Here is a 27,682-nt window from a genome sequence, read left to right as displayed (position 1 = left end):
CTTTCTTATTGCAGCTGATGATATTGACTCACTATCAAGCCACATGTTCAATGGAGCGTACATTTTCATTACCCTCACTTCCTCTCACATTTCTTCATTGTAAAAAATAAAAACGTCTCCAACTTTCTAGTGACTGGTTACATAAAATTTTTTCAATTGGCCTAACTGAATTTATAAAACTTAATTCACACTAATTCAGTTTGGACAATTGAAACATTTTGATATGATCACTAATTCACACAAATTCTGAGTTGGAGAGGTCTGATTTTTATTTTTATTTTTTTTACAGTGTGGTAGTTAATTTAGTGACTGACTGTCCCCCTGCTTCCTCTCTCACCTCTAGCAGTCTGGCACCTTTACTAACGGCCTCCTTGACTGTACAGCAAAGATGTCATCTCACCATCCTGAAGGGGCAGCTATTTCCCCACTCCCAAATCTCTCTCACACTCACAATGTGATTGCCACCAGGTGTGTTTCATCCCAGCTCCATTATCTTTCTCTGCTCTGTTGAGGACAGCTGTCGTATAACTTTCCTAAGAAATCAGATTCAGCTTGGTAGGGAATAAAACCAAGAGTCGTCATGCTGTAACTGTTTACATTTATAAACTGTTTTATTACACTGCTCTTAATGTTTTAATAATTTTTTATGTAGAAGTGCACTCAGTAATTCTTCAATGACAAATATCTTCTGCTTTATTTAAAGTAGTGTTAATACTGAAATTTGTTACAAAAGAGAATGAAGCAATTTTTCTTTTATTTTAATAGTTTATTTTGATAATATTTTATATTTTAAAATGTTTTCATGTGTAATTATTATTATTTTTATTTTATTTTTGGCTATAGAACTACAATAGTACTTTGTAAATAATGCAGTTAAATTACTATTGATGGATTTATTTACTTTTATATTATATTAAAGTTTTATTTTGAGCCCATAGTAGGTCCACTGACAGCCACTCCAGAGTAGTAGTGTATTCAATTAAACATACCACCATTCAAAAGTTTGAGGTCAGTAAGATAGGTTTTTGAAAAGTTTCTTATTCTCACCAAGGATTTGAGCAAAAATACAGTTAAAACAAGAATACAGTAAAATATTATTACATTATTATTCCTCTGACTGTAACTAACAACTGCTGAATTGATCTTTGACAGTATTGTGGCTCACCCAGTCATGGACGACAACCACAAGCCCAAAGGACTGCTGACCACTGAACTCTGAGAGCACATGCCCAACACCTGTCACAGGTCCATGATAAATGTTTTCCTACATTCTAGTCAATCACATTCCAATGCGCTTACAATGCAGGCACAGACAACTGGACTCTGGGCGTGCATGGGGTTGCAATTTAATCTTCAAGATTGCTGGCTTTTGTCAGATCACATCTGCAAGCCCAGATCTCGATGCTGAGGACCAAGAATAAAAGAACTGAACTCTTAAGTACACAAAGGGCTTACAGCGGGCTCTAGTGTTTGGAGACCACCATTCCTTTTTATGATTTTTATACCAGTTTTGAATGACACTATTCAGGTGTAGCAAAGCACATAAATGACCCAGTCCTGTCTTGACAGGATGTTTGATCCACCTGCTGTCCACTTCCTGTTTACATCTTCTCTGATTGGATGACTGTCGGAGAGCTTGTGAACCCTTGAATCACAATACATCGCTGACAATTTTTAGAACTAGTAGTGTTTTTTGCTTTGTTTTTTACTCTACTTTCTATATTTTTATGAAGTAGCTGCATTCATTATTACACTTGTAAGTACTGTACTCTCCACTCCACAGTTGTTAGAGCACTATTGTGTAGCCTTGGGCAACTACAGTCACGAAGTAATTGAGTCAAGATTTGCTGTTTGATCCTTTTATCATTGCTGTTTTTATCCAAACATAGTAGTTATGACCTGCCTTATTTTAATAGCTCATATAAGATTTTAAATGTACATGAACATATTACAAAATAACATGTTAGAGTAATATGTCATCTACTGTGTTTAATTGAAATATTACACTGGATGTTCTGTGTAGTGTGTAAATGCAGTTCTTAAGTATGTTTCACTGTGTTTAAAGATGCTGTATGAGATGTTATGTGAGACACGGGAGCAGCTGAGACCTCCGTCACCCACTGGCTTATACAATATCAGAACTGAAAAAGACTTGGACCATGTAAACAAACTAATGTCATTTACTGTGATGGAATGGAGGGGGAAACATCATTTGCCGTGTGTGTCAGTGGTTACCGCAAGTGAGAGGTTTTTCAAGGACCATTCCTCCTCCTCTGCAAGCATTTGCTGCTATTTTTCAGTACACTGATAAGTACGTAATTGGTATAATCACTGGATCTGAAATCACTGGGATGAAATGTTTGGAGGTCAAATTTGAACTTTTTCTAAAGTCAGTACTTGTAAATAATTATATGTTGGATTCCTTAAAGTTGTTTTTATGGTCTACGTGTTCTGATTTGCTCTATTCTCTCCTGTCTTTAGTGGAAGTGCTCAATCACAGAAGACAGTTGTAGCTAGAATCCATTGATATGCTAATCATTTTGTTCTCCAAGGCTCACACTGTAGGCTTATTTGCATATAATAATCATCTGTAGATGTCACAGCAATGATCGGTTTATATCAATACACTGACTGTAAGCTCTGTCATTTTGTATAATGTGATGTTCCACAAGTAAAAGATATTTTAACATTATGACCCCTACTTTGTTACAGCTTGCTGTTTACTTGTTAAAAAGAGAAACCACACTAAAAGAATGGATGGCTTACTTAAAGTTCCTTGGTATCATTTTTGCCTCTTAGTTCTATTCTTAAAAGCAATAGATGATGATAAAAAAAAAAAAAAATCCAAATCGGTTTAGAATTTCATCTCCTGTTGCTGATATTAATCCAGTATTTGTGGGTAAGCCTGTATTGCTGGTTTAAGCATAAAAGAGGAAACTTAATGAACTTTAGGAAATTCATTCAACCTAATGCACTTGGCAATGTTTGTAGGTTTAAGACTAAACCATAATGATCTGGTCTGGAAGATGAAACCTTACACCAAGTTGTGCAGAGGAAAGAATTTCATTCAGGTCAAGTATAAAAAAAATTCCTAATCTTTAATAGCAATATATTCCTTACTAGACTTCCTTACTCTGCAGTGACACAATAGTTGTATATATCCTCACTCCTCTCTTTGCTTGACTGAATCTAGAAACAGTGCTGTTATTTCCTGGACTCAGAGCTGCCAGACTCAGGTACAACAACTAAAACAGCAGAAGTTGTTCAAGTCTACACATGTGAGCATCTAGACATAGAAACATATTTGCTATAAGGCAAATCTGTTTGTATGTTTGTCATTAATGTCTGTCAGTGTGGCTGAAGTCTTCAGTGGATCAGCAGGTGGAGCCAGAGCTCCAATGTAAGCTTCATCTTACGAAATAGTGGAACTCACACAATATACTTTTTCAGTTGTTGTTATTGTTGTTCACCTCATATTTAAATAAATTAATGTGACAATAAATGTATTTAAAAAATGACAGCATCTGAAACAAATGCTGATCACTGCTTAAAACTCGTGCTCCTTGCATTTTCTAGCCAAACAGTTTATGTATAGCATATTTAAACTTAATTCATTCATATTATTTTACTTGTATATCATCATCATAATATCCTACAAGATAAAAGTGTGAGATTTATTTGCGGTCATACCTGAGTCAATTGCTTGGTTGGTTGTTCAAAAAGACCCAAAATAAATTATATAGAACAATCTTAATATTAATAAATAAATTTAATAGCCTATTTATTATAATTTACAGCAGACATCAAAACTAGGTACAAATGTAGTTCCCTGATCTTATGAATAAATTAATTAATTAATGCTCATTTATTCATTGCTTGCTTTTTGTTTGTTTGTACAATACTACTCGAAGCCCCAATAAAAATAACCTATTAGTTATTCTTATTAGCAGATCTGCTGCTAATGCTGAATTTCTAAGTCCAACGAATCATTGGTTTTGGCAGTTCCCCTGTAATGCGGATCGTGGCCACAGAAGTCGCAAAATCTCACTTTTAATGGGGCTGCGCTTAAATAATGACATTTCATCTGGACATGAACATTTGAGTCAATCCGTCGGAAGTTATCAGACAAGTTTCTCTATTTTTTGGCAGTGTATAATAGCGATCTGTGTATTTATTATATAATGCACATAAAATTGTGTGCATGTTACCTACACAGTAGTAGCCTACATTTGGAAATGAGCATGAAGCTCGATCTTGTGCATAATTTCGCTAATGTGTGTTTTCCTTATTAGTGTGAACTCCACAGTTTAAGTAACAGTGGTTCCCTCACTACTCTAATTGATTATGTTCATGTTTGTTATTAGCCAGCATAAATTGATGAGCCGTGAGGGAGGTGGCTTCGTTTTTACTGTTGCCACAAGCACGGCTCACATCTTGTAGTTGTGCCCCTGACGCGTGATGGAGCGCACAGCCCGGCTGTCCACGAGCGACTTCAGAGACAACTACTGAGCGCACGCGCTTCAGCTGACCCGAGACCCCGTTCTGTTGTTCTTGTGGCTTTATTCGGCACTAAAGCAGTACTTTATAAAAGACAGGGCATGGTGACTGAGTGGAAGGGAGGAATTCTCTCTTCTGCGTCTTAAGCGGAGATTCAGCGTTGAATGAAACCGTCTGCAAAACCTGCCAAAAGCGCAGATGTGTCGAGAGACTAGTGCCGTTTAATCGACTATCCACAAACTTCTGTGGCTTTGATTGACACGTCATGGCATCAGTGTCGTGGAGACGCGCGCTTTTCGTCTTGCTAGTTGGTAAGTTGAACTGGTTTGTCCTGTTTATGTCTGCATTTCAACCTTTTATGTTTGTTTCTGAAATTTCACACTGACTGTAAAACACCTAAGCAAGCTAGAACAAATTAGAACCGAACTAGTAGTTTAGTTTGTTTATCTGTTTGATAGGTTATGTGAGACGTCACTTTCTGACATATCTCAGTCAGTTTTGAGTCAGAAGTCCAGTGTATTTTAGCAATGGTTTGTATGTTGGTTTCAAACAAATACAAACCACTTAATAATGAATGTGAATTTTATCCTCTTATTGAGATGCACACACACACACACACACACACACACACATACATGCATATATATATATATATATATGTATGCATGTATGTATATATGTATGTATGTATATATATATATATATATATATATATATATATATATATATATATATATGTATATATATGTATGTATATATATATATATACATACATACATACATACAGGTGCATCACAATAAATTAGAATGTCATGGAAAAGTTAATTAATTTCAGTAATTCAACTCAAATTGTGAAACTCGTGTATTAAATAAATTAAATGCACACAAACTAAAGTAGTTTAAGTCTTTGGTTCTTTTAATTGTGATGATTTTGGCTCACATTTAACAAAAATATGTTTAAAATATTACATTTATACAGTATATTGATTATAATATTTGCTAGCCAAAACGGGTTTAATGTTTTTGTATGTTAGGCTGAATTCAGGTAAATTCGGTCAGATAGATGATTGGGAAATGGCCACATTATCTTGAATTAACGCTACCTTTTATATTTCATTTTTCATAAATGTTTAACTGTTTATCAATTTAGCTGAAAAGCTGCTTTAAAATATGGCATTTGATGACAGGTACCATGTGATGTGACAACTTACCCCACATAACCCACAAGTTGGAAAATAATTTGATCCTATTTATATACCTGAACTATAACGTTTTCTGGAGAAAAAATTTTAATATTTGAATGAAGAATACAAAACACTCCTATCCCGCTTAGTAAAAAAAAAAAAATAATTATATATATATATATATATACACACACACACACACGCACTGAGGTTGCAAATTTTGCTAAAAGTGAGAAAATCCATAAGTGACAAGCCCACCCCCGTATGGGTCAATTATCAAATTTTCTAATTAATAATGCATGGCAACCGCCTTCTGTTGGAAAGAATTCATTTCACACTTACCTTAACAAGCTCGCTGAGCATGACTAACAAGCTGCTCTCTGCTTGCCTTGATTTGCTGTCACCATTCAATTGGGATTGCTATATTTACTCTGCGAAGATTCATGTCATGCTTTCTTAGGAAGAATGTCTATAAAGACTTTTACTGCAAATATGAGCTATTCTTTGTGAACTGACCTGACTCTCAGTCGACACATATGATTCTTCCTGGTTGGTGACAGTGACATACATGTATCTGTCTCACTGACGGTAGAAGGAAAGTGAGGATGCTGATGCACCCACACAAGAGAATGAAGCTCATGTACCTGCAGAGAAATATTTAATCACTGTAGAAATATGTAACTCTTGAATAAACACTTCTGCTCCAGTTAAGCCCGCTGTAGTGAGTGTTTAATAAAATATGTAGATTTAGCGAGGGAATCTTCTGGTTTTAAAACAGCGTCAGGAACCAATTAAGTTAATTCAGGAGGAATGTATGTTAACTGATCTCTGAAATAAAGCCTGCTTCCTACTCTGCGAATGTATGCAAATAAAAAATGAGATATGCAGGCTTTTAGAATAAGTCATAATGCAATATGTATTCCAACAATGCAAGTAGGTGTTGCATTTTCCCCGTTGCTGATAATGGCCATGTAATGGATGCTACAGCCTAAAGCTAGTTTCATGACTAATTACACATCCAGTTTAGTGACCCACACCTTTGATAGGACAGTAACTCAAACGCATTCTGAGGTTTGTTAACGCAATAGAAACCTATCCTTTTCTTTTTAATTTCTCCTTTACTTTTCAATTCATTTACCCTTTACTTTTTGTCTTCCTTTACATTTTCCTTCCCTTTTCCATATTTTCCCTTTTCTTACCTGTTTGTAGTTTTCTTTTATTGCTTTTAAATTCTCCTTCATTTTCCTTTGCTTTATCCTTTCCACCTTTTTTCCTTTCCTTTCCTTTCCTTTCCTTTCCTTCCCCTTTATCTTTCTTCCTTTTTAGACGACTCCCACCCTACTTTCGTTATAGATGCTGTGCCCATCTTGTCCTGCAGATTCACCAGGGGAGTCTGACAAGTCCCAGGATATTGATGGCATCATGGCTGTTAACTGCTGGCACAGAGAAAACAGTGGCTTCGTGCTGTTGTTGCGAGCCGAGAGAAAAATGTCAAGCACACTTTTCAAAACCGAACAAAGCTTTCCATGTGTTCCTGACCAGAATTGTGCTCTATCCCACCAAGATTCATTGCTCTGACAATCTGACAATTGAAAGTCTACCACAGATAAAACACTAAATACAGTGAAGGACACTTTAGCAGGATGAAGGGGAGCACAAGGATGTGTCCTATACTGTTCTCTAAATACAGATTATCACGGTGCATTTCTCTGATTGAGGTGAATAACCTGATGGCAGTGGGCGGGGAGATCTGGACAGCCGTAACAAGTGAAGATGAATATATGGCTGCTCTATTTCTTTGCGCTTGTCAGGACAGCTTTGTATTTCATTCTCAATGTACTGCCTTAAGCAGTTCTAGCCTTGAAATGATTCAGTTTACTAAGTCCTGAATCCAAGAACATTAGTAAGCTTTGTGTGGAAAGAATTTAATGGTAAATGATTATGGAATTTGTTTTACCAATGGAGCCTTTAGAATTACATCCAGAGGGCTGCTGGACCAAACTAAGCATGCTTGATTGTGCACAATGGCTGCTGGAGCTGAACACAACACATTTACCCATATTTCTGATTAGAGCTGACAGTCTAGACGTAGCATTATATTAAGATATTTCAAAAACGTAAACAAGAATAACTATGCCAAAGTGCAATGAATTTGATTTCCTCTGTTGTCATTGTCTTAAAATCTTTTTAGTTAGACATTAAAGCTGAAAGAAAAGTTGCTCTATATTCTGTTCATATACTCAGATGACCCTTTTGCATCATGTTTGATGCAAGACTGCTTCACCTCCATCAACAATCATATTTTGTGGAAGAGTGCAATGCATGACGTGTTTGATCTGCTTTCAGATTATAGTGTTGGAGATTTGAATACAAAAGCGCAGTTAAACATACAGCATAACAGTAAAACGTAATAAAATTATCTCAATTGTTATTTTTAATAAAAAAAATAATAATATATTTTTATAAATAGAGGTAAAGATGACTTTGTTATCTTGACAAAGAAACATTATAGGACACACATTCGAGTTTACTGGAGACCTTTATTCCCAAAAAACTTCTTTTTTTTTCTTTTAAACAGGGTGGCATGGGCATTGAGTCTTAGCTCTTGGCTGCTGATCGTATAAATAAAACTAGGCAATTTGTGTGTGAGCCCCGGCCCTTGAGATGCATTTAGTATAGTATGTATAGCTCCAAAATAAAGTGTCACTTTGTTTAATGCTTTAAGAAACAGGTGTAGCACTGAAAAAATACTGTTATTATTTGATGTCTAACCTGCCGTGATGTCAGCAGGGAATCGACATGCTGGAATGTGCAGCTCTCTGCAGTGCTGCTGGATGGGTTTGGAACTCCTCCCTGCATTAGCTGATTATTCATTATGCAGATCGAGTCACCCTATAAACTGCATTGCATTGCTGTGGTATAAATTAAAAGAAACTTTAAAGGAAAATAAGAGGTGCATTGATTCATCTTCTCACTGGCAGGCTCAGCAGGTTCCTCTTATCACACAGAGTAGAGACAACATGGCACTGAATGTGACATTATATGATGTGAAGTATCATTCTAGGGTCCTTGGTGTGATTGTCTAAAGAGACAGTTAAAGCAGTGCCAGACAACATGCAGTGTTTTTAAGACCTCTCTGACAGCAGGAGCTCTGGAAACAAGATCTCTCTCGGCCCCCGGGTGGCATTGGCATCTCAACCGCAACTACTTGCTGTCGTGTTGCAAAACAACATCATTTTCTTTCCATTTAGATTCAGACAGTGTTACTGTGGTTAAGGATTTTAGCTATATTAATTCTTCTTATAAAGCAGTCGTATCCTTCTAAATATAGGTTATAGGTTATTTGCTCCTAAAACACTTTTTCACGATCACGGTATTTTCATACATGAAGAAAGTTCAGCCTCTCATTGGATGACCCTGCTAAATATTTGACAAATTATTTTTTAGTGTCTTACTAATTGAAAAGTATGAAATATATATTTTTTCTTTGTTACAAATTATTATTACAGCATTCACATGATAAATACTCATTAAAAGTATATCATTCGTAATTTGCAGAATTTCACTAAAGCAGGTTTTTTGACATCAGAGTTATTGGACGACTCGACTCTGTATATACAGTTCGAATTTTGTAGAGAATCTTTTATTCTTAACTAAAATCTTGGCCCATTCCTCACTCAAAATGCTTGCAGATAACTGATAATCATTTGTTTTCAATGTCGCGATTTACATTTTATTTCCGTGACTGATCCTTGAACCAAGCTTCAGTAGATTTGGCATCACAATCTTTGCCAAAATGGCCTGATACTACATAGATTTCACAATGTCCTTCATATAGTGAAGATTTGCACTTCTTGAAACAGCATAGCACTCTCATAACAAGACTGGTCCACTTCCATGTTTAACTGTTTAGAAGCCTTCCCTTTTTTAGACCAGACACACCACTGGTACTGTACATGTGACCAAACTGGAACATTCTTCCAGAACACCATTGGTATATCCAAATTAATTTTAGCATATAAGTCAGCCTCTTATGCTCTTCTTTGGCCAAGAATGGTCTTCCAGCATGGCCATGCTTATCTAGTGGTGTTCTTGCACTCTGTATTTAAATGTGTTTTCCTCTTTTCATTAGATCATCAGATTGTCTTTGGCAGTAAATTGAGGGGTTTTCTCAGTTGCTTTGATCAAACATTTTATTCTCCTTGATGATATTTTTTCAGTTTGTATTGTACAGTTTTTCTGGTACAACACATTTTAAACTCATATAGCTGCTAGTTGTGTCTCTAGGAACTTTTAGTGCTTTGAAAATCTTCTTGTAACCATAGACTTTCTAATATAATAAAACAATTTATTCACTATAGCTTTTGACTCGAGAGCTCTTTTGACTGGCAGTATTTGCAACTTTAACACATGCATGGACTATGTGTAACAGCCCAAGCTAATTATGTTTTGTTATTAGTTTCCAAAGGCTTTATTGTGTTTTAACACAGATTTTAATATGTATTCTGATGCGAACACACAAGTTATCTTATTTTTTTCACAGCTGAATGCTTGCGCTTGATGTAAAGTGCGTTTCAATTGCTGCCTACAACAGATTACAGTGCAAGGTGTCGATTAACTCTTACAGCAGTGAGTCACAATGACCTGCAGCAAATGACCCTCTTTAATGGGATCTAGCCGTTGGTGTAATGGCCATGAGTGATCCATCACCTGTGCAGCCAGATGCGCTGACATTCATGGCCCCGGTAATTGCTTCATCACAAAGGACCTGTGCCATGTAGATTATTTTGGAATGCCATGATGGATGCTGTGCATGTGTGTGTATGTGTATGTGTGTGTGATAAGTAGAGTAAATGGTGGCATTTGCTTTATCAATAGTTATAAAACATGTTACACAATGAGAGGATGAGCAAAGCAAGTGGCAATTTGTACTGGCACAGTGCTTGCTTCCATAAATGGCAGACAGTACTTGATCAGGTTCACGCACAACATTACTGAATGTTTTTTATGGGTTGCTTCTTGACTGAAAGTGTGCTTTTTATGACTGTCACCATGTTTTCCCTGCAGCATATTGCAGGCTAATGCTTTTCTTCTAGTATTAATGCAAATGATATCATGCTTTTCTGGAGTACCCACAGGCTGTTTTTGTCCATGAAGGGATAGCAGCATCTTTGAACACTTCAATTTTGCATAAGATCAGGCTTGGACAGTCACAGAATACAAAAAAAAAAGAAAACAGATTTTAATTTGTTAGTCTAAGTTAATCTTTAAAGTGGAGTGTAAATCTCAAAATAAAGATCTATTTTCATGCTGAACATTAAAATGTTGTGATGACTTAATTCATTTGGCAGTATTTATTTAAAATGATTACTTTTTGTTTTATTTAGACAAAATTGTATCAGCTAGTATCAGCTCAAAAATCCTGAGTAATGGTAGAAAAAAAGGTAAATCCTGTTAAATAGTTAACAGTATGAACAGTGAAAAACAAATAAATGTACAGGGTTTGTACAGTTTTTGGAAGCTACTTGTGAGCTTCGATTCAACGTGACTTTCATGTTTTAGTACTACAGTAGGCAGGTGTATTAACCTTATATCAGGTAATCAATCATAATTTTTTAAAACTAAATTAAGTTTAATCTGTAAAACCTAAAATGTTACTACTAGTCCCCCCCCCCCCAATCAGTCTGAAGAAAATAATTATATAAATAAATACAAAATTATTATTATTATTATTTTTAAATGACATACAGACCAACACACGAAGAATTATTTTGCTATTCTAAATTTCTATTTCAAATACAGCAGGATTTGATTTCTGTAATGGATTTTACTGATGCTGAAATGTAGCTCTGAGTTCACGGCTGACTGGTCCGAGCTTGTAAACATTCTGAGGTGGCCTGCCTGCAGCTTCCAAGCTTCCAGTGGTCCCAGAGACACCTCTCTCACAGCAGTGCTCCGGACTCCAGTCAGACATGCCCAAACCATTGATACTGCTGCCAGCCTAAATCACTGTGACGGCCACTACTGAAAAACAAAATAAACAGATGATTTTGCTGAGCCATATCACATTTATTTTGAGCTTATTTGGAAACAAAAACAGAATCTTTAAAATCAATTTTTACTGGAATATTTTTGTAACAGAAATCCAATAGTCTTGATAATTTGACTGTTATGATACCTCCAAATGTATTTTCTCAGCTCATACCAGCCTAAACTCTCCAGCTGTTGTCAATTGTGGGTATGTGTCTGAGTTACTGTACATCCCTGCTTTATCTGTCAATCTCAGCGTCTGTCTGCGTCGATTTACTAACATGAGATGCTCGCTGTGGAAAGCATTAATTTGACCAATTATGTGGCTGTTACACCTTAAGAGAACATGACAGCTTGACACTTGCACAAAAGCACACTGAAGTAAAGAATTTCAGAAAATGAGCAATTTCAGTATAATGCGTCTTGTCAGCAGTAAGTGTCAACTGACATCTCAAGTGTTTGAAGCTGGATCGATTTAACACAGCAATACGTTTAAAAGAATCTTATGGCTTTAATAAAACTTTTATTGACAAGCATTTGTGGCAGAAAATCGATAACCACAAAGTTTGACTCATCCCTCAGTTTTTATAAATGTGCATTTACTGTACTGCACTTGCAATGTCTGAGAGACAGAAATTTGGAATTTTATGGACAAGGTAACACCAGAATGCACTGCAACCGTTCAGTTCAGTGAAAAAAGTCGAGTGAAACATTAACTATATAAATGTACTCATTTCCTTAAGTACTGAAAAATATCGATAAACATCATTTTTAACCAAACTGAAATATTAAATGTCAATAATTAGTTAATATTCAGTGCAACTGCACACTGAATTGCTATTCTGTGTGTGCATATACTATAAGTGGTTTGTGACAAATTGAAGTGGTTCTGAAAACACAGTTTGTTTGTGAGTTTAGCACTTAACAGCACCCAGAACAGATGGATACCATGATCTGTGTGGCCCAGCATCCTCCTACACAATAAAACTAATTGCAAAGCATGTCTGAGAAAAGTTTGTTTTGAGCTTTAGCATCATTTCTTTTCCAATGCCACTTCTTCTTTTTGTTATCTAATGCTATGACATTCATACATTTTTAAGTGTGACTAAAGTGTCCAAATCGTATTTGTGGCCACTGCACGCACAAATTCCACAAAGTTGCAGTGATTTGTTCTCTTCCCGCCATTAATAATGAATGGCAGACTATCTTTCCTCATAGGCTATCTGTTGTAACGAGTTCAGCTCCCCAGGAAGCCAACATGCAAAAAGAGCACAGTATTGCACCCTGTCCCCAAAACAGCAAGTGCAGTCTTGGTTAAAAAATCACTTTGCATAAGCAAACATGCCACTTTTGCCTGTATGGGGGGGCAAAACTGTTTTCCACTGTATTATTCATTTTTCCTTTCATCTATCTTCAGGGCAATATACAAGCTTACACCTGCTAGAATTGCTTATGAAATAGAATTGCTTTGGGTGCAAAGTTGTTTAGGCCGTGTTGTCAGATGGTGCTTATAATATGAAATCACACATGTAATGCTATGATTAGTTTCTACTGTAACATTTTAATTCACACTTTGTACCTTTTTTGCATTTGCACACCACATTTAATGGAGTGACATATTTCTGACTAACTGAGCACACAGTCACAGCGAGAACAGTAATGTTTACACATACAGAAACTTATTAAGTGATCTAGTTGAAACGTCCCTGTCATATTGGTTGGGAATTTTACTGTTTTGCACATCCAGTTCTCAGTTTTTTTATATAGCTATTTGAAATGTTTATTTTATTTATTATTTCTTTACATTTGCGTAGTGGGAATGAAGAGTGAATTAATTCCAGATAAGGAATTGGAACAGTGAATGGATTTGTATTTCTTCTTGTCTTCCCAAGAGAGAGAACCATTGTATATAATTGACGTTATGATTGTGTTTTAGGGAAAATGTGAGGAACACTTTCTGGCCAATATTCTGAGATTTAGTGGCTCGTATTCAAAATCTTATCACAAAAAGGAACATTTTATCTCTTCTGAATGTAACTGACTGTAGCACCAATGTGCTGAATCCCTTGGCATGCGGAAGGGTAAACACTGGCACACAGGCAAAAACAGAGAGAGGAATATTGTGTGATTGTAATTTTACTCAGTAGCTTATTTTAGAAACGTTAACTCCTGCCAAGAGGCAAATGCAAGTATAAACAGGATATGACAAGTAAATAAACCATTGCATGATGTAATTTGAATTGTAATAATGATGTGCATGATTCAAAATCAAGATTAATATCGTGGAATCCAGCTAGTTACTTATGCTCTGACGTTAATGTAGCTTTAGGTTTAACACGATTCTTATATTTCATTTCTGGATAAGAGGTTTCTGTGCCTGCAGCAGTTGATTTCAGGTCTTTCCAAGAATATCTGATTGTTGTGTTGCATTAGATGAGGCTTTATAATCTGCTATATTCCATTTCAGACTCTGATATCTCTAAACTTTGGAGGTTTTACTTATGGTTACTATCCAGAGTTATTAATGTATATGAAATGAAGCTGAAACATATTGCCGTATCTATCTCAGATACTATGCAATATATTGTTTTTGATGAATTTATGCTCTCTTATGCATTTTGTAGTTTCATCATCCTTTCATCTCCCCGGTGCCAAGTTTATTTTTATTTGGAAAATATGGTTTGATGTTGTGATGTTACATTCATTTGCATTTCCACTCATTTCTTGTATGGCTTAAACCCTGAGTGTTTTTAGCACGTCTTTCCGATAACGATTTCTTGCCTGGTATTTTTTCACTAATACAATTTATTTATTTATTTATTTTTTGCAACCTGGGTGATCTCAGACGAAAAATCCAAAATGAATGTTTCCACCAGGATTCACTTTGGGATCATAATTTGGAACTAACCCTACTGGGAACTGTGTTCGAAAAGAACAAGTTTTTAAATGTATGCAAAGCACAAATACGCTACAAAGCCAAAAATCCCTGTAGGGATTCAGTTATCCAGTGATTTCCCATTAGGATCCTTTAGGATTATAATAGAAAGTTTACTAGGAAACTTGTAGACATTGCTTTTTTTTTTTTTTTTACCTCACACAAACTGTTTCTTTTTCTTTATTTTTCTTGAGGGAATCACACCTGTCACATAATTGATGTGATAAAGCTGTTGTTGACTAACAATGAGCCGAGGGGAGTACCGTCACTGTGGCTCTGACCCCGAGCCCGTCTCTCATACTGATCAGCCACCTTTCTTTACGGCACTGGGAGCAAGCGCTACACTGCTACTGTAGATTTCTATAGCAGAATAAAACAATAGAAGGTAAAGCAAGCAGCAGATATGAAAGAAAATGACAGTCAGACAATGGCTGCTCTGTTCAAAAGGTAATTGTTTTTCCCAAGTGCTGCACATTAATACCATTATATCAGAGTTAATGAAATGACTCATCATTGTTTTTGTTTTCCCCTTTTACATTCTATTCAAACCTTTGCTAGCATCTAGAATGTTTAATCCATTACTGGCTTTGTTGGAGAGTTTAGTTTTAAATTAAATCAAATTGACTAATCACAGCAGGATTTCTGGCTTTCTGGAAGGGATGTTCAGTTTTAAAGAATTGTCCCAGGTTCAATCAAGTTAAGCTTGATTTAAGTCTTTAACAAACTGCGGGGTGAGTCTAAATTAATTTATGTGATATCAGCAACAGGCCACATTCTCTGTAATGAACCTGGAGCATTCCATTAACCGTAATGAACTATGATTAATGAGCAAGTGTCTGTGAACAGTGTTATTATTGAAACACCAAAATAGCAATGGAATTTTCCCGTTCTCAACTATTTTGACACATTACAGACATTTACTGAGCACCTCACATGACACGCAGGAAAAAAATATAAGGCTAAATCATGTGCACGATCTACTAATTTGTTCTCTCGATGTACTAAAACGTGCACATGATTACTATAGCGTTCCCTCGATTTACTATTGCGTTCACTCGATTTATAAATTGTGCGCACGATTTACAATTTTGTTCCCTCGATTTGCTATATTGTGCGCACAATTTCACAAATCGAGGGAACGAAATAGTAAATTGTGCGCACAATTTATAAATCGAGTGAACGCAATAGTAAATCGAGGGAACGCTATAGTAATCATGTGTACGTTTTAGTAAATTGAGGGAACTAATTAGTTTTAGTTTTTTTTGCATGTCATGTGCGGGGCTCCATTGACATTCTTTCTATTGTGGCACCTAATCTAACCCTTAACAGTATGTTTTTTACAGTATGTTTAGCATCTTATTAGAAGTAACTACTTCTGCATTTCGCTGATTCTGTGGTTATATAGATCATGTGGCCGATACTGTCAACAACTCATCATATTCCAGGGATGTGGTTAAAATCAAATCCCAGTCAACCAGTCGCCTTATTATTCCTATGGGAAAGAGTGAGGTATTAAAAGAGATGTGGTTACTTTTAGAAAGGAAACAGTGATCTGTGGGGTACAGAAGTATAATTTAGATGTTTTCCCTTCCTTACCTTCAATTCTTCATCTCTTGCAGTGAATCTGTCTGTGCTAACGACAGCGTGCAGCAGTCACTATGGAAATGCCATTGAGGAGTTCTGCCTAGCAAAGTTCAAGCTGGACATGGAGGTTCTGGATCAGCACCAGTGGTGCAGCTGGGAGGACACAGTTGAGTGAGTGATAAACATGCCACTTGTAGAATTCAGTATATTAGTATATTGGAGAGGAAACTGAATAGAGCGACTGTATAGAGTACACTTTTCATATCGCACACATTGTTTGGTTAAGCTCTCATTCGTCAACTTTTGTTCAGTGCAATCCTACCTGGCAGTTGACATGGCTGCAAGTTTATTTGAACACTTCATGACAAGGTCAGTAAAGAGCAGAGTTTTCTCAGTCGGAGAGATGACATGGGTGCCCATATTATCACATACTTCAGAGGGATTTAGTGGGCCGTGTGGCACAGCTCCAGGCATCCACCGTTCCTGGGAATGCCTCAATATGCCCAGCTGTCTCTGTGAAATAATGGAGGAGGTTATTCGTGGTGCCCCAGAAAACACATGATATGGAAGAACTTTCACATTTTCAGGTTTACAAGAAGAACTGTCTTGTCATGACAACTGACCCTAAGAAACTCTGCCACTCTGAGGTTAAACAGAAACTGTTTGGACTCCAGTGCAACATTCGAGAAAGAGACAGATGAGAAAAGTGACACTGGATGTCTAAGCTGTCGGATCGGGGCCAGCAAGGTCTGCCAGTCCCTGTCTTCAGCACTCCAGGCACTTTTGTATCTATTGTAGCTCATGCCAATGTGCGAAATGCTGACCGTTTTACAATACTAGAAACCGTAGTACTTAAAGTGATTGTTCACTCAAAATTGAACATTTTCCATCCTTTAGCAACCCTCATGTTGTTCCAAACCTATATGACTGCCGTTCCTCTGTGGAACATAAAATATATTTTGAAAATGTGTGTGTGTGTGTGTGTTTTTTTTTTATCTAATCAGAATTTTTTGATTACCAAAATTTTTCCAATTATACGTGTGCTCCACAGAAGAAAACCATACAGGTTTGGATTGACTTGAAGATGATTAAATGATGACATTTATTTAGCTTTTCTCAATTTATTTCATTATATATATATATATATATATATATATATATGTGTGTGTGTGTGTGTGTGTGTGTGTGTGTGTGTGTGTGTGTGTGTGTGTGTGTGTGTGTGTGTGTGTGTGTGTGTGTGTGTGTGTGTGTGTGTGTGTGTGTGTGCGTGTGTGTGTGTGTGTGTAAAACATTATGATGAGGCACTTATAATGGAAGTGAATGGGGCCAGTTAATGAAGCATTTAAAAGTGCAAAAAATTTGAAGCTTATAATTTTATAAAGGCGCTTACATTAATAATTTTGTTAAAACGTGTATTATTTGATGGATAAGGCTGTTTTAATAATTTTTTAATAAAACAATTTTTCAGGCATTTTAGCGTTTAAGGCATTTCATTGTCATGGTGACATAGTTATAAAATTAGATGTAATTTGACATAGAAAAGATTATATACTATTTTTCACAGAAAACACATATTGTTTGTCTATTGAATATTTTAACTTACATTCACTTCCATTGGAAGATTATTGCTTCTCTCAGGTGGAATGATTATCTTAGCAAAATGCTCTCGCTGTTCATTAACAAAATTGCTGGTGCGGTTATTGTTAGTCAGATCAAAATCTCAGAATGTTGCCCTAAGGTTGCAAAAAACAAGCACTGTGTTCAGGAAGATGATTGATTCCTGCGGGTGTTGTTAATCTGAGCTGTCGATTATGACACAAAATGATTATTCATATTGCCTGCTTGACTGAATATGTCAACTATATTAAAAGTGAATTCCCTATAAACAGTGAGTCATAGATAGTGCTAACTGTGTATAATGGTTGGTAATAACAAACAGTAATGACCTAGGTCTCTGATATTTTATTTCATGCTTATTTTTTTAACATTAGAACTGCTTCAGCCCACCAAACAAAAACAAAGCCTTAACATCTTGGCTAACAATGCTTTTCTGTCTTCAATTCTAAATGATATGGATGTGAGCAAACTTCAATAACAAGCACGGAGGGGTTTTAGCTGGCTTTATTTAATATATAGAGTACATTAATAAGGACTGATGATGCCACACTGTTTTAAATCAATTGGAAATGCATGCTATAAATCTGTTACGACAGAAAGTTAACAATATTACTTTCATGATTCAGTGCAGTATTTTTTTAACAATCAAGTTAGACTCCAGGCACAATTTATCAGCTTTCCTAGAGGAGAGCAGTTTTTCTCAAAGGTTGGACTTTAGAGATCTCAAGGTGTTCTCAGATCTGGAAGCAAGATCAAGTGTCCCATGCCCCTGTGAAACAGCACTCATTAAAGTATGTATAGCCTCTTGGCTCCCTCCATTGTTCAGTTATGCACAAAGCACCATCTAGAGATAGCCACAGGTCTAGGATAAGGTCTGAGAAGCACGGTAGAACAGCAAGAAGCCTTCAATGAGCCTCAGAAGTGGTGAGGTAAGACTTATCGAGCACTGAGGGCAGTCAACTGCAGGTAATTAAGGTTATATACAAACCATCAGAGGAGGCCAGCACTCTTGTACTTCAGCAAATTGTCTCACCTGGGCAATGGAGCATTTAACTACTTTGCAGGGAACTGGCAAACCAACCTTTTTGCCCTTCTAGGTGTCATTCCTGTGAGTGCCGGTATGCTCATTAAACTCCTCTTTAAGCACAGCCTTGAGGTGAAACAAACTTGTAAAATATATACAAAATATTGACAAAGCAGCGCTAAGATTATAGGCAGATGTTTGCCTAAAACATCATTTCCACTTTTCAGAATAAAATAAAATGAAAGAATAAGGAGTAGATGTTAAAACCTCACTATGAAGTGTTTTGCTACTAATTTAACAAGCACAATACAGACCCCAGCAGATTTAATCAATTACAGACAATTAATCAAAGTGGAGACATCAACTCCTTTTGGAAATCCTTTTGTGGTTTTTGAGTTATTGTAGGACATTATTTGAATGGAATAGTACATCAAAAAGAAAAGAAAAAAAAAAGAAACAAAAGAAAATTCATCCCTCATGTTTTTTCCAAACCTTATTTTCCTCCTCCTGTGTCACACAAGAGATGTTTTGCAGACTTTCTGTCCCCAAACAATGACAGTGCAGTAACTAGGAAAAACTAAAGTTGATATTTGGACAGCAATAGTTATATTTTCATTTCAAACAACAGATAAGTTACCGAATAAAAAACCTTGTTGATCTATGTCACTGTCAGTACCTAGTTAGTAAAGAAAGTAATGCCGTTACGTGCTTCAGGACTTGGATAATCTGCTAATGGTTACATGACAGTTTGTGTTCTCCTAACAACGGAAAGGCATTTAGAAAGCATCACTTCATCAATTTAAGCTCAAATTTGACCAGAACAAGTCTGTTCGGAATCTTTCAAATTTGCCTGCTGTATGTAATCAGATTTAATTTAGGTTTCACTTCATTGCAATTATGAGGTTTTGATGTATGTAATCTGGGTTTTTCAAACTCAAGGGTTACGCTCAAAAACGAAAGACCAAATGTCAAACCTATGTGTTCAAAAAGTGTAATTAGTCTGCTAATAAATGTTCTTTGTTTATATTTGAACTGAATCATGTTATAGCTGCTAATTTTCCTTATGAAAAAATAAGAGGAATGCTTCCAGTAAATTCTTGTGACTAAAGCTGTTATTAATCCAGACACATAATGGTCATGTTTTCAGGCCAGAAAATATCAGGGCTTTTTTCCCCATAGGCCTCTCCTGCAATCTATTCCATAACAAACAAGATCCTCTTCGAGCCAGTAATACGTCTGAGGTCCTGTAAATCCAGCTCGGACATCTAAAGGCAAGAAGAGAAAGCAGAGTGATTAAGGATGGCAAGGAAATACTGAACTGTGGAATTGCTGGTTCACAAACTGAATTAAAAAGTAGGAACTGAATGCAGTGGTATGGAGAAACATAAAACTTTCTCTATGAAAGTATCACTATATAGCTTCATACTGCTATCCAGATGTAGTAAATTCAACACAAAAATGTGTCACCCGACTGCATAAAATATTTTTGGTACCTTTGTGGTAACTGACAAATCAGGCCTCATCATCCCACTGTGAAATTCTAGCAAATCATCATTTAAACCCAGAATGCTCCATACTGTTGATAAAGCTTAAGTTGTTTTGAAGCCAGATTCCTGCTGCTGCTCTCCATGTAGTCACAGGCTTTAGGTTCTGATCCAGAGGTCCATCTGTTGCCCCGAGCATGCAATTCACATTATAGCCCAGGTGTTTGTGGGGTAGTTTCCAGTAGCTCTGTGGAATGTGACCACACTTGAATTTATTTAACCCCTTTGTCAACCTTGATGACATTTGAGATAGAGAATGTATGTTATGACAATTCACATACCCTTTTATATGCCAGGGACAGATATCAACAGCTTTCATAACTGCAGTAGAGAAACATGCTCAACATGTTTTAAAGTGTGTTCTGTGAGTTTATTGGTTCTGCTACAAACTGTCCTCACTTGAATCTCAAAAGAATTGTCTCTGCAAGTATTCTTGTAAACACAGTCGGTTATGTCTTAAGTGATTCATACTGTACACAATGGAAAAAAGAAATCATCTCGGTTAGGTATGGTAACCCTCGTTCCCTGATGGAGGGAATGGACATATGGCACTAAACAAACTAATGCACATTGGCATCTTGTGTAATTTTATCGCATTGTAAGTCAAGTGAATCATTACATCCCTATATGCTATAGTTGATCATGTTGATTTGTTCACAGTAAAGTTCAGCCGATGTCTTTTTTTTATTCAGGCTAGTTAAATTCATTTTGGGCTACCAAAACCTGAAGAATGCCTGCCCGAAGGACTACGAGGGATTTAGACATTTTGCGAGCCCTGAATTGTAACCAAATTTAGGCTACCTAATTTATTTCGTGCAATAATTACATTTTGGTTTACTATACAAAAATGTTGAGTAAGAAAATTATGGGTGCAGTGTATTATTTTAACACAAGGTGAAATCGCAATGTACTGCAGACTTTGCAAAGAGGCTGTTACTGAAAGCTATTATAGATTACGAAACCACGGCTTGTGTTCTCTGTTCTGTGATTGGTTATAGTGGCAGGAAACTCTCACGTCCCACAGCCTGAGCAGTGACAGTGACAGCCGTAGTCATGGTCTCTGTGTGTGGATGTTTGTCCCTGACTAGTTATATTTAGTGGCGTTAAACCAGTTTGAAATTCAGTCTGCCGTCTTACAAAACTGAGCTCCAGGGAGACTTTGCCACCACATGGTCAATAGAGAAACACACCATCAGTCACCCATTATGACTGAAAGACTTCCTGAGGTTTATATTAAACTCAGTATATTATGGTTACATTTATTTTAAGGTGTCCTTGTTACAGTGTAATTATATATTTAAGAAAGGAGTAATATTAGCATTATGAACCAACTATAGGGTTAGTTGCATGTAGTTATGCATAATTTACAGCTATTACTTCAGTATGCATGACAAGGACATGCCTGACAAGGACACTGTAAAATAAAGTGTTACCAAGTTTTATATCACATAAGTTTTCTCTATGTGCAAAACAATAGATTTGGCCAGTATCTTCCACTTGATTCTTATAGTGCTGCCAAAGATTTCCCCCTAAATGAAAATATTAATTAAAAATGCAAATGATAATTTAACTAAATATGATACATTATTTGAAAGAAAAGCTTTCCTGCCAGTAAATAAAATTGTTTTTATTCATGTTTACAATTAGTGACTGTCCGTTCTGTGATGCCATTCCCCCACAACCAACAATTCAAGCTGCAGTTTCGTCCTAATTATGCAAAGAAATGCAGCACCATAAAAGTAGATCTTGTGGTCTTTGAAGATAGGTTGTGTGAGGATCCAGACCTTAATTTAAGACACTATTCTGCCTCAACATCTTTTTTTATTCCACACAAGAAAGTCATACGGGTTTGGAATGACATGAGAGTAATTGATGGCATCGGTACAAAGACATTACGTGTTGTCTCACATCTGCAGTCATTGCATCTTAACCAGAACTGCTTCATCTGATCTGTATTCACTTTCTAATTGCATGATAATAGGTTTTGACAGGGCAAAAATGAAGCTCCTAGGGCTCCTTATGATTAAACATCCAAATTTAACTTGTTCACTAAATGACTTCCTCTTGAACTGATGCTACAGGGTGAATATTGCCACAGCTGTTTCTGTTCAAGCTGGTGATGATACATTTGACATCTCTTCTTCATCACTCTGTGCAGTTGGATATATAAACACAGAAACTTGTTGAAATGCTCGTTTGTCTCCACAGCAGACCAGAAACCAAAAGCTATTTTTTTAAGCGAGCTGAGCACATCTCTTTCTGGTTTGATGTGCTTCTAATGAATTAGGCAGCTGGTCTTGCAACTGAAATGGCTTTCAAGTTACATTAATTTATTATGGGGTTACAACGGCATAGTGTTTAAAGCAATTAGAGAATAAAGAAAACATGATGACTGATGTAGAGGTGGATGGCACAACCTTATGTGCACAGCTTTATAACATACACTGCAATCCACCTGGAGAGGATATGATATTATTAGACTTCTGATTTGCCCATGTTCATGGTGGCGACCTCTTTAGTGGCCTTATGAAATGTCACTACGGGATGTTGCCTTTCATACAATTTTATGAATCTATCTTTTGCCCTTTACAAATGTGCTCCTCTATGGCTTCAAATGAGGCCACAATATATTATTGATGCCTGTGTATTCTTTTATTTCTCTGTGTGTTGTGCTTTCTGTCTAAATTCCAAAATTGCAGCAGATGGTACCAATAATGTGCCAAAGGTGAATGCATGAGGCTAATAAATACAGTGCTACTTTCCATTATTAGCATGCTATTTAACTGGGCATTGTGGAGATACAGTAGGATGGTTCTCTGTCTATTTTAGTCTTCATTGTGAATGCTATAAATACACAGGCAGTCAGAGCCGGTCAGGGGTGTGAGCTCAGGGTCAGTCCATTAACAGAATGGGTTTAACACAACCTGGAACTTTAATTCCAGTAAAACGGACTCACTCCCACCACCATTACTGAATGTCTACCACAACTGTCTTTATGACTGTTACCCAGGCACACCAATGCATTACCGTCACAAAAAGAATTAAATACACTCACAATTATATGATCATTATGAAAGTGTTAAACATGGGCATGAAAAGCAATAAATATTTAAAAGAAATATGCATAGTGCTGCTCGATGCTTAAATTACAGTTTCCAAGCCAATCCTTTAAACCCCTCTCTTGAATTTTTAGTAGTTCCAGTCATTCTCCGCTGGCTTCTTTAAATCATTCCCATTTCCTTTACCAAGCACCCTTAGCCTCTATAGCCTGGCTGTGCACACAGGGGTGACCTAGACACTCATATGTCACACATGCCTCTTTGGGAAGATGAGACATGCTTTTTACTCTGCCTGAGTGTTTGAGCTGCCGGCCTGTGAGCCATCTTTATACCTCAGGGTGAAATGTGAGGGGAGGGGGTGTACGGTCTGCTCCAGCCCCCAAAACAGGCCCGGAAGAAACCTCTTGATTAAAAGTCTGCACTGGTTATGCCAGGCATCCCACGCTAGGCTGACTGGGCTTATAAATAGACGGCCCAGGGGAGGGGGGATCGGGGTTGAACACTCACACGGGGGCCTATTAAGAGCTCCTATGAACTCACTTCATGAGCTGCTTCATTGGAGAGGACATCATCTTCATCACCGTCATCATCATTATTGAGGCGATCTCATTCCAGAAGGGCTACTTAAAGGTCACTGAGAGAATCGTTTCAGCTTAATAAAGGCAGTTATCAAGCGTGCTCATACACAAATATGCAGACATGCATTTTATGGATGATTAGTAACAGCACGAGAGAGATTCAGGTGAACATTGGCAAATAGTTAGCACATGTGTACTCCACAATATGTTTACAGTCTTGAAATCTTGCAGGACATGAATATTTCATTGGGCTTTTATATTTCAGCACATGAAATTTATATGAATTGTGTAATTTCTGCATCACTGCATGGCGGCACCATACATAATGGCAAAAATGAGGGTTTCAGATAGGTTTGTTGAGAGGGTTTCTTCGAAAATGAATTGCTGTACAAATGACAAACAAACAAATAAACCTGATGATTTTTATTTGAATGTCTTTTGTACTGCAATAAAACAGTTCTACCAATAAAAAGTGCCCTTTTAGTAATAATAGCAAATTGAAAATGGAATGAAAAAATATAACAAGAATATTTCAGTAATGGCCATTGGTGATGAGTGTTTAAACACATTGCTTTGTGAAGCTTTGAGACCTTTGCATTATTTTGATTTGAACCAGTGTTGCCAAACTTCCAAAGTTGCTTTGTCACTTCCTAGCTGTGGAAACCTTTCAAAAGTTCAAAGGTTTGTCACTAGGGAGAAATCTAGTGTATCCATCAACTAATGTCTGTATGTTTTCTTTTTTTTTTTTTTTTTTACCTTTTTGTAATGTAGACAATTTGAATTAAACAATTGTATGATAAAAGGATGCATAGCAGTCTTTTATTAGCCAGATTAGCCAAAGCACAGCAATTGTTTTAATTGTTTCACAGTTGCAAAAAGCTCAGTTTGTCTGATCTAGTGGCCACTGCAGTGAGCTAAATATTGGCATGTTAAATTGCTCTAAAAGAGCAATGTTTTAAAAGTGTCATACTATTTACACTCTTTGAGAAATAAACCTACGAGCAGCTTTCCTGCAGTTGGCTCTGCACATCTCCTACCTTCTAGAGGCCAGGAGAATGTATTTCAGTATAAAAAAGAAAAGTAAAAAAATCACACACTTCACATTTAAATCCCGTTCTCGTTTTCCTGACTCCTTTAAAAACAGGAGTTCAGCTTTAAAAATGTATAATATCATCTTATGCAAGCAGCTGACATTCTCCTATTTGCTCTCCTAAAGGTCCTATGGGGAACTGACCAACTGCACGTTCCTGGTGGCTCTGAAGATGAACTGTTTCTGGCCCAACCGAATGGTGGACGAATTCTTCATCCGGGTGCACAGGCACTACTTCCATGACTGCTCAGTGTCCGGACGTCTGCTTCACGATCCACCCAATCGGATCTTGGGGCCTTTTATCGTGGTGCCCATTCTGGTGACACTACTCATGACTGCTCTAGTGGTGTGGAGGAGTAAACGCAGCGAGGGAATCGTATAATCATATACAATAAAGTACCTCCACACAGAACAATAGAGAAGGAGATATCTAACAGGTTGCAAACACTAAGAAATAAAGTGATTGTGTATCCACTTATAGTGAACGCTGTCACTGTGTTATCTGCACTCAGATAACTTACAGGTCATTTATATGGACAGAATATTTCAAAACAAATACTACAAGGTAGTTTTCAACTAAATGTTTTGTCATGCCTGCATTATGCCAGTAAAAGAGATCTCCAATCTGTATGCAAGTCATTATCACAATGATGGACACGTTTCACCTTGGATGGACACACACCAAACTAAAGGGAGGACACTTTTATTCCCGCGTGTTTGACAGACCTTTACTGTCATTTGAACACTGGACTCACCCATCAACCTCAATGCATTTCACACTCATAAATGTGCTTTGTACCAAATGATAACACTCATTCAGTCATGATTAATATTGTTTTGTTGGTTCAAGAAAGAAAACTAATAAAAGAAGAGGACAACGACCACAAACATGCCAATAATATTTACAGTATCAGTGATCCCCCAAATCACCATTGAATATTGTAAGACACTCAAAAAGCAGTTGGAGATTCAAATGGTTTGTCCAAAATCTAAAGTGAATGTATCTATCATAGAAAATGTTCACAATGCATTGCTACATCAAAATTATCAAAGGTTTTGGGGAGCTGTGATAAATTGATACTTTTCAGTATTGAATAAAATCAATAAAAAAAAAAAAAAAAAAAAAAAAGACTATTGGACCCAATGTGATGGTGTTTGTGTATGTATGTGTTTGTGTGTGTACTGTGTGTATATACATTGCAGTTGCATTTTTTTTTTTTTTAAGAATATAAAATAATAAGTGTGGCTTATCATGCAAATCATAGTAAAATCTATGTGCATTTACATATAGTATATACAACACAAATGTCATGTAAATTAAATTTGTACAAATTTGTAATACTTGTAATAACAAGCTCATTTTCAATGCACCGGCAGATGCAGACAGTTACCAGATTACAATATCACTTTCTCAGACATTCCAAGACTCAACAAACAATCAGCGAAAATAAGTGCTGACCAGCATCAAGCAGGGGTAACACTCTGACCTGACAAAACTGACCTGGCGTCTGTCAGTGCAGTGTGAATTGGGATAAAGACTGTAAAACTACTATTTAACATTGTTTTTTTGTTTGTTTTTTTATCACCAAGACATAATAGAATGTCACTAGGGACAATTTGTTACCTGCATTACATTTAACCTTTTAGTAAGCTTAAATGTCAAAATTGTTAGTTCAGCGTTTTGACAAACCCCCCGAATAGGTAACTCTGCCTTAGACAGTAGACATCTATATACTTCAGCCAATAGACAGTCAGGCAGCTCATCAGGTTCTGGATCAGAGCTGCAGTCTTTTGTACTGGCTATCAGAAACTACTAGAAGCAGTGAACCAAAAAGAATCACTGCATTTATTTGATATCTCTCATCTCATGGGCTCTAGTCATAAGGTCATGTCAAGGGAAAATATTTTCTGTCTGTAGCGGAGAGCAACCTACTAGCTAAGATGTTTGCAGCATGTATTAGGGAATAATTCATGTATTAGCACTAAAATGATGTTTTTATTCACATGGTTCTGCTAATTGCTTTTTTAAAGTTATATCTATGTATCTCTGGAGCTCTTTACCCACAGAGAGAGGTTTTAAAGACTTTGGCGAAGTGGAGAGTGGCACAGAGATGGTAGACATTTCCAATATCAGCTGAATTTCAAAGCCTCTGATTTCTATTGCAGTTATAATAAAGACATTTGCCCTTGACTCTTTTATTCAGCATATTTCCCCTCATTAGGGGTTTGGAAACTATCACTCATCACTATCACTCATTGTAATGCGTCTCATCACTACAAGGCAAACTTATTAATACTACTTTGAACATGATGAGTCAGGTTTACCACAGCAGTAAAACTTTATTAAAATCACCAAAACTGAACTCAGACATGTCAGTACTTTCAATAATCATTATTTCTTTCCTTTCTGCCTACTATGTCTAAAAAATCACAGCCTTCAGGAATCTTTACATAGTCAAGGAATGCATTTGTCACTAGCAAAGGAAACAAAGGGAGGAATTACATTATTTAAGTGATCTCAGATTCTTATTCTTTTATTT

At 36.6% G+C, this 27,682-nt stretch overlaps 2 protein-coding genes across 6 annotated transcripts in view; both read left to right on the top strand.

Moving 5' to 3' along the window:
* The window catches only part of LOC128019854 (band 4.1-like protein 5), a 37,367-nt gene extending 34,675 nt beyond the window's left edge, over positions 1 to 2,692 (top strand). For 4 of the 5 annotated variants that reach the window (XM_052606150.1, XM_052606149.1, XM_052606147.1 and 1 more), the window contains 2 exons: positions 344 to 468; positions 1,153 to 2,692. In XM_052606150.1, coding sequence (XP_052462110.1) covers positions 344 to 468; positions 1,153 to 1,219 — 192 coding nt within the window. In that variant the 3' untranslated portion in view covers positions 1,220 to 2,692. The remainder of the gene's footprint in view (positions 1 to 343; positions 469 to 1,152) is intronic. The other variant, XM_052606148.1, reaches the window with a different exon arrangement.
* Positions 2,693 to 4,123: 1,431 nt separating this feature from the next.
* On the top strand, positions 4,124 to 27,333 carry LOC128019853 (receptor activity-modifying protein 1). The gene is made up of 3 exons (XM_052606144.1): positions 4,124 to 4,808; positions 16,266 to 16,401; positions 25,269 to 27,333. Exons 1-3 carry the CDS (start codon positions 4,763 to 4,765, stop codon positions 25,522 to 25,524), a joined length of 438 nt encoding a protein of 145 aa, XP_052462104.1. The 5' UTR covers positions 4,124 to 4,762; the 3' UTR covers positions 25,525 to 27,333.
* The last annotated feature ends 349 nt before the right edge of the window (positions 27,334 to 27,682 follow it).

This window comes from Carassius gibelio, chromosome A9 (genome assembly GCF_023724105.1).
Source record: "Carassius gibelio isolate Cgi1373 ecotype wild population from Czech Republic chromosome A9, carGib1.2-hapl.c, whole genome shotgun sequence".
Lineage (NCBI taxonomy): Eukaryota > Metazoa > Chordata > Actinopteri > Cypriniformes > Cyprinidae > Carassius > Carassius gibelio.
Note: the sequence above shows the minus strand (reverse complement) of the source record. Positions and strands in the feature narration are given on the sequence as shown.

Excerpts from the sequence above, each read along its gene's own strand:
- LOC128019853 (XM_052606144.1), top strand. The coding sequence starts at position 4,763 with ATGGCATCAGTGTCGTGGAGACGCGCGCTTTTCGTCTTGCTAGTTG. Across the intron at positions 4,809-16,265 it reads GCTTTTCGTCTTGCTAGTTG|TGAATCTGTCTGTGCTAACG; the intron begins GTAAGTTGAACT and ends CATCTCTTGCAG. Across the intron at positions 16,402-25,268 it reads AGCTGGGAGGACACAGTTGA|GTCCTATGGGGAACTGACCA; the intron begins GTGAGTGATAAA and ends GCTCTCCTAAAG.